Below are 15072 nucleotides of genomic sequence, written 5' to 3'. Positions count from 1 at the left end.
GAAGAGCTTACATGGAACAGATTAAAGAAAAGGTTAACGTCGTGTCTTATAGGGAAGTCAAGGAATTGGCCTTTGATAGACTGGAATGGAAAATGACACACGGACAAGAGCGTGGCTCTTAAATTGATGATGATGATTTAAACTTGCTTTATAAACAAAAATATTCTCCAGAGAACTGTGTTAGTGATGACTGCATAACTCGTTGGTGCAAGTCCGGGAACGGGTTCAAACCGGCGGAGGTCACCGTTTGAGAAGAAAGCCAATGTACAAAAGAAGAAGAAGAAGAAAAGAAGTAGAAGAAAAAATATTTATTTATTTTATTTAAGGAAAACCAACAGTTATAAAACAGTTACAAAAAACATAACAGTTGAAAACTAATTACAGGTTTCCACTGATAACCCTTAACTAGTTAATATGATATCAGAGAGTTGTGCACAGGCAAATTAAAGTTACAATAAAGAACATAAAAAGAAGATTAGGTATCAAAAAACCTTTGACTGAGTAATCTCCTCGCCGCTACAAAACCGGTGTTAAACAAGTCAAGATCAACTTCCTTACAAAGTTTATTGAAATTATTACATTATTATTCGGAATACTTAACACTAATTAACAAAACTTACTTAGGTAATTTTACGTCCGCTTACCTAACCTGAAGATTGACAGGCCCGGTTTTTTACAGAAGCGACTGCCTGTCTGACCTTCCAGCCCGCGAAGGGAAAACCAGCCCAAAACAGGTTAAGTCACATACCTCCGAAATGTGGGTTTCCTCACGATGTTTTTCTTCACCGCCGAGCACGTGATAATAATTTATGATCCAAACATGAATTCGAAGACAAATTCGACAATTATTGGTTTAGACTCGTGCTGGATTCGAACCTGCGATCTCAAACTGGGGTACCATGGCGCTATAGTATATTTCTGGAAAATAAAAAAAATAATACTTAAAGCCCGTGCTTGAAGCATAAAAACAGCGGGCCGCAGTTGACCAGTAGGGATGCGCACGAGTGTGTTAATTTGGTGTACCACCGCGACGATCAGAGGCGCTCAAACTGGGAACGTTTCACTACTACTTGATTATTATTACAACATTGATAATGTAAACAACTTTTACATGCAATTTGTGTAAGGACAATTTGTTCAGGTGGGGTTTCTCGGATGGCTCGGACTTAAAGTGCAAGTGCGGCACTGTTCCCCAAACGATGGAACATCTTACATCGTGTCCTGCGTGCCCGAACACCTGCACGCAGGAGGATCTGATGAGCGCTGCAGATAGCGCCATACTTGTTGCCAAGTTTTGGGCCGATGCTATTTAGTTTGCCATCGACACGAGCAGAAGAAGATGCAATTTATAAACACGACACCGCACATGTGGACCCCGCCGGCGTGGTCGACGATTTCCCTCATTCAGCGCTTATCACTATCGACCCACAAGGTTCGAATAATTACTTATTTCGAATATAATCCTCTCAAACGACGTCCTGTGCCGAGGTTGGCGTCCAACTGGGCACCCTCAGGCCTGTTGTCTGCCGTCCCTGCTTAGTCAAACTACTAATCTAAGCTACTTATATGTACGGTCACAGAGTATTAATATGTATACACTTTGAAACCATGTCTCATAAACTTTTTTGCCAAATGAAACCGTAAGTCTCCTTAAATGTCAAATATCATAGTGCGACAGGATTCTAAAGTGGGTACATAATAATGCTCACGACTGTACTTATTTCAATCTGTTATAAAAGACAACTGTTTGTTTCCCAAATAACTAAAATAAAAGGCCGGAATCGATCATTTTTTACAGTTTGAGCATCGCTTGTGAAGAGACAAGTGCAAAGCATTTCTTTCTGGCCTAGATAAAGTCAAGATGCCAAACGTTCATAAATCATCAGACATCAGGTCAGATCATTACACTAAAACAATTACTAATTTACTATACTTATTTAAAAAAAAAATATAGCAGTTAGGTCATTTAAAAACTGTTAAGCAAGAAAGAAATAGGTTGGATAGGAAATTAGATCTATTCTAGTGTCTAACAGAAATATAGTTTTTGTAAAGTATTATTAGGATAATGGAATGACATTTCATTCATCATATCAATTTTTTTTTTTTGTTTTGGTTTTCCCCGAAGGGTAAGGCAAAGGGAACTATGCCCATACAGCCATGTCGGACGTATTTTTTTTCTTGATGATTAATGAAATGATGAAAGGTGATGATGATGAAACCTAAGCCCCCACCCTCGGAGTAGACTCCTACTCCGAACCCCAAACGAATTAACTCAAAAGTCCGCATAAACTTTTGAGTTATGAAGCGGCTTCCCGGCACGAAGCGAAAATAGGCAGATACACTTTGTTTATTGAATACTCCAATATAATAACACTCGCGAATGTCTTCCGACTAACTTAATGCGATCATTAACCACAAAACACCACTTCGTATTAATTATTTAGATTACTCAATGAAGAAAGCAACTGTCCCGTTCCCGTTTCCCGCCGAAAAGCCTCATCATATCAACCTACTCTTACTATGATAAATGTCACATAATTACATATTTTCGCCTACTTTTAGTAAACTTTTTTATAAATTTTATTGGTCCGGTGTGGGTACTTAGTTCGTCTAGCGATGTCGAGCCAACTGTGCTAGTGACAATTGTACTTAAGACAAATTAATAACTTAAACGGGCATATTTATGGAATACACGTCGATTTTAAGAACAAATCTAAAACAACCGTCTAAAAATTTTACACCGACAGAATTAAGTAGAAAGCATGTCAAACGGATAGCATACCAGCGAGATGCCTATTTTATTCGCACGGGTTATTCATTCACTTTAAAATTAACACGTTGGCTATCATCCGTCCCTTTCCTTTTCGGCGGATAAAGAAATGACAGGTATAACTTAAAATAAAATTAGCACTTGTCAGGAATCGGGGCCATTATCAGACTTATTTTTTACAATCAACGCAAAGGATGAATCCTTTGCCCCTCCCCCAGAGTTTAAGATAATAAATACGCAAGAAATAAGACGAGGAGTCAATTGTTTACATTTATTAATTAACGCACATGTTTCATAAATGAGAAGGACGCATAATAAAATAACAATTGATTTTATTTTTGTCGTAAGTTTATCTAAAGCGCACGCATCGGGCATCGCATGCACCATAGAGCACGGAATATCACGTTCGATCATTCGCTGCTAGAGCTGATACCTAAGTTAAAACCTGACTGGTACATAACATATACAAATAAAAAATAAATAAATAAATAAATAAATAATAATAATATAATAAATTTAACTAGACTATATTCCCAATCAACAAACAACTTCTTATCTTCCCTGATAACAAATACTACTGCAAAACAAAACTAATCTCATGGCTCAAAGGGATGAACTACAATGCCACTGAAGACCTCTTAACACCACCAGGTTAGTCTGGAGTTATACACACAAACACACACACGTACGCACGCATGCACTCACGCACGCGCACACACACACACACACACCAATTAAATTTCTTAGTTTAAAACTTAAACATGTATACATATAGGTAACTAATGTTAAGACATCCGGGAAGTACATCTGGAGCACTGGTGATCCCGAAACACAGGCTCTGGCTTATCTCGGGCGCCAGTCTCCACTCGTACATACCCTTCAATTGTGCATTATTTTGTGAAACCCATTTATGTACATTGTGGAGAACAAATAAAAAGATCTTTATTATTATTATTATTATTAATCAGGGTGGGCGGAGCTACAGCCGTCGCATGATGAACTAAGTACAGTCATGAGCAATATAATGTACCCACTTTAGAACTCTGTCGCGCTAACATATTTGACATTTAGTGAGACTTACAGTACAATTTGTCAAAAAAGTTAATGTGACATGGTACCAAAGTGTATACATATTAATGCTCGTGACCGTACCCGCTTTCATCGAGCTGTATAAAATCAATCATGTGGTGAACAGTATCGCCTCTGTAATGGTCGATATCTACTTACTTAATATACATAATATATAAATACTTCCAAATAACACGCTATGTAAAAGAGCTTGCTATTATACAGGGTGTTAGTGACATCGTAACGAAAACTTTGAGGGGTGGTTCAGGCCATGATTCTGAGTTGATATCAAGTAGAAATTTCCGTCGCAAAAGTATGGATTGGAAAATAATTAAAAAGAAAAGAAAAATTTTTATTTAAAAAAGAGAAATTCCACTTGATATCAACTCAGAATCATGGTCTGAACCATCCCCCTCAGTATTCGTTACGGTGTCACTAACACCCATACCTACTTATATAGCTACCGTATGTACCTGTGTGGGGTGTAAGTGTCATCGTAACGAATACTGAGTGGGATGATTCAGCTTATTATTCTGAGTTAATATCAAGTGGATTTTTTCATCGCAAAAGTATAGAATTGAAAATAATTTAAAAAAACTAAAAAAAATCATGAATTTTGCGACGGAAAATTCCACTTGATTTTAACTCAGAATCATGGTCTGAATCAACCCCCTCAGTATTCGTTACGATGTCACTAACACCCAGTATAGACGAGTGTAATGTTTAGAATAAGAATAAAATAAATTAAAATTAATTTAAATGTTTAGATCGAAAAATGATAGTAATCAAAATAAAACACTTTATGTGTAACTTATTTATAACGTGTATGCAACATTTACAAGCCATTAAAAAATAAAATTGTGATAGTACTTATTTAATTTTCTTTGATTTTTGATTGTCTTTATTTTATTGATTTACAATCGCTAAAATTCAAATTCAAAAAAATCTTTCTTCAGTACGTAACATACATAGTTACAATTTAAGTCGTATTTTTTTACATAACGAACGTCTCATCCGCCTCAAACTACTGCAGCTTCTCACAACCTGTACAACCAGGAAAACGAAGCTGCAAGAAAATCCTCGGCACAGGGCTCTAGTTCTTAAAATAAAACATAAATGTGGTTTAAAAAACCGTGTGTTGAGGATATCTTTCCGCTGTTTATTCTCTTCACCCGAGATATATTCCGAAGTATGTACCAAGTGGTAAATTATAAGTTTTATTGCTGGAGAGAACTGAAATTGAATCTATTGAATACGTAACTGTTTTCAAATGATTCTTTATGAATAATTTTATTAAAAACGCTTCTGGATGCCGAGCGTTATTTTGTTCCGTGCTCTGTGCACCGTACGCTATGCATGCATTGCACGCATTAAAGACACGTGGGACGCATAAGTGTAGTAATAATGCGATGCGCTTTCTAACTTTGTTTTATTTTATTATCTACAGTGTTTGTTTTGTTGGAGTTTGAGTGTCCTGTGTTGCAGAAAACAAGTTTTTTTTGACGTGACTTATTGTAGATTTGCCGCAGATGGAAATAACTACTTGGCCGGACAAATGGGGAGTGGTGAAGGCTCTCACCCGGTACAACGTTTAAGACAACAGGCCTGAGGGTGCCCAGCCCAGAAAAACATTTGAAAGAATGAATTGACCCTAAGTGGGTCGATAGCGATAAGCGCTGAATGGGAATCGTCGACCATGCCCTAAGCCCGCGGGGTCGGTATCAAGGTCCTTCTTCTATCGTGTGAGTTGTGAGGTGGAATACTCCCGGGTTCGACTCCCAGACGAACCACACGAGGCTGATGAAGCGTGCAAGGCTATCAGACATCGACAAAGGTTATAAGGTGCCTTTAAATCGCACGTGTAGCAGATATCAATACATTTTAATGCATAATTAATCGATTATTGACCTTAAGATAACTACAATGTATCAGATAGATCTATCGTGTGGGTTGTGAAGTTGATTACCAACCTCATCAACTCTGGTGTCAGGGTTACTATTGAGCCGCCAAAGGCCCCTGACATGGCTCGTGTAACGACTACCTACTTACATCAGTAAGTAGTAACCGGGACCAACAGCTTAACGTACCTTCCGAAGCACGGATCATCTTACTTTCAGACAATCAGGTGATCAGCCTGTAATGACTCAGCCCACCGGTAATCGAACCCGGGACCTTCGGATCGTGAACACAACGCTCAACCACTGGACTACGGAGGCCGATGACGCTAAGGACATAATGAAACTTTTTGATTAAACAAACACTACTTCGCAGCGCAAGTTAAAATAATAAAAACTTAAAAAAACGGCTACTTCATAAAAACTTTGACGCCTGTCGTTATGTCTTCATCAGCCGTTTACTTTTAAGGGCCCATATCCCTTTACGGCATCAATAAGTCACATTTGGCTGACATTATGGTGGTTTGACATTACCGAGGTTTTTCTTGCAGCTTCTTTTCCCCAGCTATACAGGTTGTGAGAAGCTGCAGTAATTTTAGGCGGATGAGACGTCCGTTATGTAAAAATTGACGATTCAAAGTGTAACTATGTTACCTACTGAATAAAGATAGTTTTGAATTTGAATTTAATTTACCAGCTTGTTACAAAAAAATAGGCAAATAAAATAATCCATTGAAATTATTATTATTTACCTATTAGTTTCTTTATTTAAAAATGAAATAAACATTTTTTCTTTTATTTAAACAATCGTTTATTTGGTGTAATTACATTAAATGTCGAATCAGAAATGAGGAGATCCGCAGGAGAACTCAAGTCACCGACATAGCTAGGAGAATTGCCAAAGCTGAAGTGGCAGTGGGCAGGACACATAGCGAGGAGAACCGATGGCCGCTGGGGCGGAAAGGTTCTCGAATGGCGACCACGTGTCGGACGACGCTCAGTGGGTAGGCCCGCTACAAGGTGGACTGACGATCTGGTGAAGGTCGCGGGAAGCCGCTGGATGCGGGCAGCGCAGGACCGATCGTCGTGGAGATCCTTGGGGGAGGCCTATGGCCAGCAGTGGGCGTCGTACGGCTGATAATGATGATGATGATGACATTAAATGTGCAGTAAATGATTTGTGATTGCTTCAGGAACCAGAAAATTGAACCGAAAGTATTTAGATTCGATCGAAGATGGTTAGGTAAGTAAGTATGTTAGGAACTAACTTCTAACTCCAAACTAACCCAGGTTCGATTACCGTCCATTTTTTTAAAGCGAACAATAATAAATATAATCCTCTCTCTCTCTCATTATCTAAGAGATAACCCTCTTGTCGATGGAGTAATCGCCATTCCTCTCTTCTCTCCTAATACGACACGACCTGCACCTTCTCTTTTATTTATTTCATAAAAGTTCCCTTAGGTCTACCCTTTTCTGTCTTAATTTTTTCCTTCTGTGATGTTTTTTTATAAATGAATCGTGTCGTATCCGGTAGCCAGTCATATTTCCTCTCCGGTTCTCCAAATTATGTATTGTGATTCTTTTTTCTTCAACTATTTCCAGCACTTTTTCATTTGACACCATTTCAGTCCAGCTTATACCCTCCATCCTTCGCCAACACTAAATCTCAAACGCTTTCAACCTCTCTGTATCTCTCTGTGTCGTAGTCCACGTTTCACTTTAAAAACACAAACGTTTAATTCATAATAATAAACATTACATTACTATTTTGCAGCCTGCGATTGATCGCTAACTTAGCTTCATAAACATAAATACAATTAAACTGTAAATATTTTATAAAGCTTCATTTTAGTTCATCTTGCGATGGATGTACCTCTGTCTAACCCAATTGAAATTTTAGTCGTGAGCTTAAGTTATGTTTAATGTTGTGTATTTTAAAAAGCAAGCAGATTTTTTTTCTATTAAAACTTGTTAAAATCTTCTTTTGAACTCAATTAACATATTCCAAATAGTTTTACCATTTCAAATATGACAAATGAATCAATAAAAATATCCAAATGGTTTCTTAGGCGCCAAAAGACTAGATGCTATTACTACCAACATATTTTTTCTACTGAAAAACGAATGATTGTTATAATTTCAACCTTATGTCATATCAGTTAACAACAAAGTTATAAAGTAGTGCAGAATTTGAACTGTAAAACTAACTTTGACAGCTGAAAAGCACATGTTGAATCCATTTTTTTTAAGCCCCGGTAGTTCGAAGAGGTTATTTCAGTTTATTTCAAACTGAAACGGGAATGAGTAAGGTTGTGTCAACCCTTTAGTGATAATTTTGAGGTTATGTGTCAATTTGACAGTTGGTGCCATTTTGAATTTTATTTTTATTTGTGAAAAATTCTGAATTTGAATTTGTTGGTGTTTCAACTTGTGGTTTTAATTAGGTGAGTGCTTTTATTTTTTTTAACATTTTTTTATTGCCACTAGGTACCTATAATTTTACTTATGTTTTAAACCTTCTTAAAAACAAACTACGCCACCTTTAGTAGTAAAAGTAGATATTATATTAAAATCTTTTTAGGATTTTATTTGTAAGGTAGATAGATTGTAAAGTACCTAACCTTCTATTAAAGTTTTTAATTGAATTAACTGTTATATAATTAGTCTAGGTATAAGTAACCTGTATTAAATTAAGTAGGTAAGTAGGTACTAGGCAAAAATAATAGGCATTTGAATTGCTTGAATCGTAAAATCTATACATATAAGGGGTATAATTTATTGTACTGAATGATGGACTTTTCAGGCTACATTCTTCAAAAACAATATAGATGGCACTGTAAAGATTTTCCTTCGTTCATTTTTGGGTATAAATGATGACCCTTTTTATTACACCCAGACACAATTACATCTTCCACCCATTATTCTGATCAAAATATAGAGAAGCAATAAGATAGCAACATAATTCAATACCTACATAATGTGATCCAAATATCAAGCAACAATTATTTTATATGCTTCTGCCATTACATTGTATTTTTGACTAATTAACGACCCGAGTAATGAGAAAATAGGTAATTATCACGTCAAATCTTGCAAACGCCATCTATATTATTTTTGGGGTAAGTGCCTCATAATTTGCCTAGGTTCACGGCAAATGGCGGGTCGCTTAAAACGATTTCTTCTAGGCAAACATAATTTGAGGAAACTATCAACACTTATAAAAAAAAATGTAATGAATAAATGTATGCCCGTGCGCTTCGCTTCGCTCGACTTGGCGGGAATACTCCCGTACCCGTAGATAAACACTTTATTGCACACACAAACACAGAACATGGGGGGTTAAAAAGGCCACATCGAAGCAATTCATCTAAAAAAGCAATATTGCAATTTGACATTTGCGTATATAAAAGTACGTGAGCAATGCAAACAAATGTCAAATAGCATATTATAACATATTGCTTTCTTAGATAAAGTGCTACGATGTGGCCATTTTAACCCCCCAGATACTAACAAGGAAAAACTAAAAGATGACTAAGGCCGCCATATCGCTAACAGCGACATCTGTCAGACAACTTTCTATACTACTCTCTTTTCTGTGCGGCCAAATAGTTATTGTCACCTGCAAACCATTACACCTATCTTACCAATCCATCGAACGGCCTCTGTGGTCCAGTAGTTGAGCTTTGGACGATCCGGAAACCGGGTTCGAATCCCGGTGGGGACATATCACAAAAATCACTTTGTGTTCCCTAGTTTGGTTAGGACATTACAGGCTGATCACCTGATTGTCCGAAAGTAAGATGATCCGTTCTACAGAAGGCACTTTAAGCCGTTGGTCCCGGTTACTATTTACTGATGTAAGTGAGTAGTCGTTACATGAGCCATATCAGGGGCCTTTAGCGGCTCAATCATAACCCTGAAACCAGGGTTGATGAGGCTGGTATTCCATCTCACAACCCACACGATAAGAAGAAGACTTAATCCATCAATGACAAGTGGCCATACACGTTGTCTTCTAACGACTTGTTGCTCTGCCGACTCCAATAGGCAAAAAGGCGTGAATTTGTGTACCCATCTATCTGTACAAAACAAGCGCTTATTATCACCACCTATGCCTCATTCGCTAATGCTTCTCATTCTTCATTTATCCTAAGTACAGTTTTGACCAACACAGTTGGCTCGAGCATTATAGACGGCGATACGGTTCACTTATCACATTGGTCTAACAAAAAGCTCAGTGAGGTGTGGGTACTTAGTACATCTTGCGATGGATGTACCTCTGACTACCCCAATTGGGATGTAGCAGTGAGCTTATTGTGTGCCATGATTGTCCAGATGATTGTGCAGTGGTTAACTAATGTATTCACCATCCTAAAAATATACCGCTTATAAATCATCAACCAAAAATTCTAATGACACATCCGAATTGAGCTTAATAATAATTATTTAAACCCGTTAACTTCCTAATCCCAAATAGGCATCCAAACACGTGTGCAAAAAAAAGCAAGAACATAAAAAGTTTTTGCAAAAAACCAAAGTTTGAAAGACGTTCCTGCAAAAAAAAGCAATGTTTAAAAAAGTTTGTTGCAAAAAGACGCTATAAATGTTATTAATCCACAGATGTACGGAGAAAGTTTATTTTTATAATAATAGCAAAACACATGGTGTTGTTAACGATCCGCACATGGCAAATTGCGAAGTACTTACCGAGGTATAGCAAATAGGTGAATGAACTTGCAATGTGGTTAGCTATGTTGAAAAGTGTGCAAAAAATAAGATCAGTTTTACTAGTGCTGAAGTGCTCCAGAGCTTAGAGTTTTGTTGTCCTATAAGTTGTGTTTGCGTAGAATACAATGTTTTGAATTGAATTGAAAAGCTCTGAAATTTAAACGTTTCCGCCCATGAACTGATTGAACGAGGCACAGCTGAACTGATGGTTGAAGAGAAGGTATTTTTATCTGTAAGATCCCCAAATAAAATAAATATAAAATAACTACATGTCAAAAAAAATTCAAAACAATTTACATGATTCAAAGCCTATCAAAGTTACTACCGGGTGAGAGCCCTCAACGCTTCCACTTGTCAGGCCAAGCGGTTAATGCTGTTTGCAGCAAATCTACACAATAAATCACGTCAAAAAATATATATCAAATTACTAGTAACTGAGCTATTATGTGTGTATGTAAAGGATTTTATGTCAAAAGAGTATGTAACTAACGAAAATGTCTCATTTACAGTTGAATGACTACGCAAAATGGCGGAATACGATGTAATGCCCTATGAAGACTTTTTCCAAGAGAGAAACGACAATGTCTCAGACCTCCACGCTTATTACATGACACAATTTAACTTGGAACTAGAAAACTGCAAGAAAAAGGACAGTTTCAAATATGGAGTTGAAGAAAGTTTCGATTTAGAAGTCCTCGATTGGAACAGCAACAAAAACACAGATCTAGAAATCATAGATCAGGTTATAGATAGCAACATTGATGAACAAAACATCAAAGAAGTTCTTTTAGATCTGGATAGTATAGACTTCGATAGTAAAAGTATCAAAACTGATTCAAATAGTAGCACAAACAAAACCGAGACGAGTTTATACGAAACCAATGAATACATTGACGATGAATCTTTGATAGATGAACTTTGCAGAGAAGAAGGTGAGTCTAGACTGTCGCCAGAAGGTTTTAATGAAGACTTTCTTGCAAACAATGAGAAGATTCTACCTTCAATGGAAACAGCGTTTTCAAAAAGGTACTGCAATTACAACGTTGAAGAGACCATTCCATATCCGGTGCAAAATACTCAAATAATGAACAGTATAGAGCATTACAGTTATCCGAATAATATTCTGTACAATATTGACAATGCTAAGAACCTACCAGACACTCCAACGAGTTGTACAGAATTTGATTTCGATAGAAGAAAGGTGTCCGTATCTGAATCTATAGAAAGCGATGTACAAAGTTCTACTTATTACGACGAAAATTCAGAAACATTTGATGAAGATGAACTATTTGTTAATTTGGATGACTTTGGGTTGAATTTTGAGAAGGATGAAGAGGTAACTGCCGTAGAAAGCAGAACGCTGCAGTTTGAAAAGAAAGCTGAAAAAGAGAAAGTACAAGGTACGTTTATCTAAAACGCTCAAAAACTCAGACACATAATTTTCAGTCATAATGTACCATTGTAACTCATTGATTGACATTATGTGGCATCGGGATCTGCCGATTTTGGGATTGTCGTCCGTACATTTTTGAGCATTGCTTTTTATACATTTGTTTGTTATAGAAATAAGTTTGTTATCGAGTTGTGTTGTGAGAAATTGAGGAGCAACTGATTGACTTGGTATGGGCATGTAATGAGGAGGGATGAAAGGCATGTAACGAGGAAAATTATGAGTATGAATGTGGGGGGATGGATTGTGAAAAGAAGGATATGTGTGTGAGATGGGAGTACTGAGATGACAACTGACAGAGATGAATGGAAGAAGAATACATGTTGTACCGATCCCACCAGACCTAGAGTGAGTTAAGGGCAGGAGTAGCAGTATCATCGAGTTGTAGAGTAACAAATCCAAATAGAACAATATTAACGTCATGTATCTCGTCATTGACTTGATTTCTATCTATTGTACATTTTTTTCAGGTGAACGAACATGTCTATGGGAACACTGCTATGAAAGATATCCAAATCAAAACACCTTGGTAGAGCATATCGAAAAAGCTCATGTCAACTCGTACAAAGGTAATTTTGGAATTCATTTTTGTGTTTTTTTTTTTTACATAATATTGTTCTGAGTGCATTATAGAATTATGTGTTGTATTATGCTCATTATAATATCTACGACTAATATCTTCATCCCCAGGAGATGAATTCAGCTGCCTCTGGCGCGACTGCACGCGTGCCCGTCGACCGTTCAACGCGAGATATAAACTGCTCATTCATATGCGCGTGCATTCCGGACATAAACCCAATCGATGCCATGTGAGTTTTTTAGCGTTCACTACTTGACTGGGCAAATAAGGAGCCCCCTATGCCTTCAGAACCTGACAGTGGGCAGCAGCGATTGTCAGTACTATTCACTTCAGAGGCGGAGGAGTCCCAGTACGGCTTTGAAATATACTACTCTGGGCGTCATCCCACTCGCGTCAGACAGAGTACTACAGGGCGCAAGCTAAGAGGGAAACCACTGAACTATTTTTCCCTAAAAAGTTGCATGGAGAATGCTACACAGATAAGAGCGTGGCTCTTAAATTAGTGATGATAATGCCTTCATAATAAGAAATGAGACTAAACACACAACATAACACGACTGTTTCCCAATTGGTATCAGGTCAGAGGTACATCCATCGCAAGATGACCTAAGTACCCACCACCAAGCTTTCTGTTAGACCAACATGAGTCGTCTGCAACGATCGAGCCATAATTAATAGCTCATTTGTACAATAAAGTTGGAACCGGCGCAGGAAACAAATTCGACAATCATTGATTTAGGACTGTGCTGGATTCGAACCTACGACCTCAAAGTGAGAGGCAAGCGTTCTACCAAGGCACTAACATGGCTCTCACAGTTCTTGACAGTGCACACTTGCTTTTACATGCGCAAATGCAAATGTTAACCACCCTGTTCTAGATAATATTAGGGGTATTATTAACCAGAGGCCCCAGATACGGTCTCTTGTAACAGCTACCCTAACTCCTCCCGTCTCTTCAGCACCCCGGCTGCGGCAAGGCTTTTTCCCGGCTGGAGAACCTGAAGATCCACGTGCGCTCCCACACGGGCGAGAGGCCCTACGCCTGTCTTGCTCCTCACTGCCGGAAGGCCTTCTCCAACTCTTCAGACAGAGCCAAGCATCAGAGAACACATTTTAATGCTGTAAGTATTCTTCGACTTGTTCGTTACGATTATGCTCTTTTTAAGTGCAAAATTAGTTTTAATTGGACTTTGATTGCGTCATTTCATTTGGGGTAATCAGGGGTACATCTATACACATCGCGACGTGAGTTAACCCACGCCTCACCGAGCTTTCTGTTACCAACGTGATAGCAGAGCCGTATCGCTGTCTATACTGGTCTTTGGTGCAAGTCTGGTACCAGGGTTCGAACCGGCACTCCCCGTTTGATAAGCAAGCCGGTGTACCACAGGAGCACAGTCACTGTTTTTGATACCAAGAGATTCTTTAAAAAACAAAATCTGACGAATTGAGACCCTTTTTTTAAGTCGGTTAAAGAGCCTTCCTCTTCCAGAGACCTTACGCATGCGGCGCAGCGGGTTGTGGCAAGCGCTACACGGACCCTTCGTCCCTCAGAAAGCACGTCAAGACCCACCCCCACGTCAACGTGCCCAGGACGTGTATACCACCAGCTAGACCCCTCAGAAGGCCCGAGGAGCAGCTCGTACCCAGCTCTCCAGCGAAATTGACCACCTTGAGGTGCATTAGGGATAAATTGACAGTCCCGAGGTATCAAAGATTGTAATTTTGATTTCGTAAAATAAATAAGTGCAAGTTGTCTTTGATTACTTGTGGCTCTGCCCACCCCATTAGGGATTACGGGCGTGACTTTATGTATGTATGTAAAATAAATAATGAAGCTCAATTAAAAGACTGTAAATAAATAAATTGGCTCAATTTTTACAAATTAAATAAAAATAATTTAAGATTTTCCGCACGCAAGCTAGAGGACCAAAGTTAGTTAAACATTTTACCATTGCTGTATAAGTTAATATAGTTAGGTACAGTTATGAGCAATATTATAAACCAACTTAAGAACCCTGTCGCACTAACATTTTTAACATTTTATCACAAAAGCATACGTATAGAACGGCAACTCTTCGCCCCGCACCAGCGGCTGACCTAGGTTTACCTCACCCCCTCTCGGTCTTATTTTAGTCTTCAATCGTATGGCGTCAGACGTCACACACACAGATGCGCGTGTACGATAACGTCAATGTATAATGTCGTGTAAAAAGTGTTTTACACAGACATTATCCGGGATGTGACAAAAGTTATAATGTGAGATAGTACCAAAGTAAAGCGTAGGTACTTAGATGTCGGCTATACATCAGGAAATATAACAAATCCAAGAAAGGCTTAATTGTAATTTATAGTTTGTGTCAATAAATAATATTATGTAAAAACATTATGCAATGTGTATAACACATTAGATCTCTTTTGAAAGACATTATAAAACTTAGTAGATAGGTAGGTAATTAAATATTTTTAAGGTAGGTACTTCCATAATTTTATCTTCCATTAACACCTATATTTGCTCAATTATTTTAATTTTACAATTATAATAATTTTAAAATATTTTCATAATATTAAATATTAA

At 37.8% G+C, this 15072-nt stretch overlaps 1 protein-coding gene across 4 annotated transcripts; it reads left to right on the top strand.

The window, feature by feature from the left end:
- Positions 1-1867: 1867 nt before the first annotated feature.
- On the top strand, positions 1868-14234 carry LOC126377873 (zinc finger protein 572-like). 4 transcript variants are annotated; one of them, XM_050025908.1, is made up of 7 exons: positions 5350-5552; positions 6927-6976; positions 10974-11864; positions 12385-12483; positions 12605-12723; positions 13454-13615; positions 13987-14234. In XM_050025908.1, the coding sequence occupies exons 3-7, from the start codon at positions 10991-10993 to the stop codon at positions 14215-14217; spliced, it is 1485 nt and encodes a 494-aa protein (XP_049881865.1). In that variant the 5' UTR covers positions 5350-5552; positions 6927-6976; positions 10974-10990; the 3' UTR covers positions 14218-14234. The 4 variants fall into 4 exon arrangements, with proteins under 4 accessions (XP_049881867.1, XP_049881865.1, XP_049881866.1 ...); XM_050025910.1 differs by lacking the exons at positions 5350-5552; positions 6927-6976 and adding an exon at positions 1868-1893; XM_050025909.1 differs by lacking the exon at positions 6927-6976.
- The last annotated feature ends 838 nt before the right edge of the window (positions 14235-15072 follow it).

This window comes from Pectinophora gossypiella, chromosome 24 (assembly GCF_024362695.1).
Source record: "Pectinophora gossypiella chromosome 24, ilPecGoss1.1, whole genome shotgun sequence".
Classification (NCBI taxonomy): domain Eukaryota; kingdom Metazoa; phylum Arthropoda; class Insecta; order Lepidoptera; family Gelechiidae; genus Pectinophora; species Pectinophora gossypiella.
This window is presented reverse-complemented; position numbering and strand designations above follow the sequence as displayed.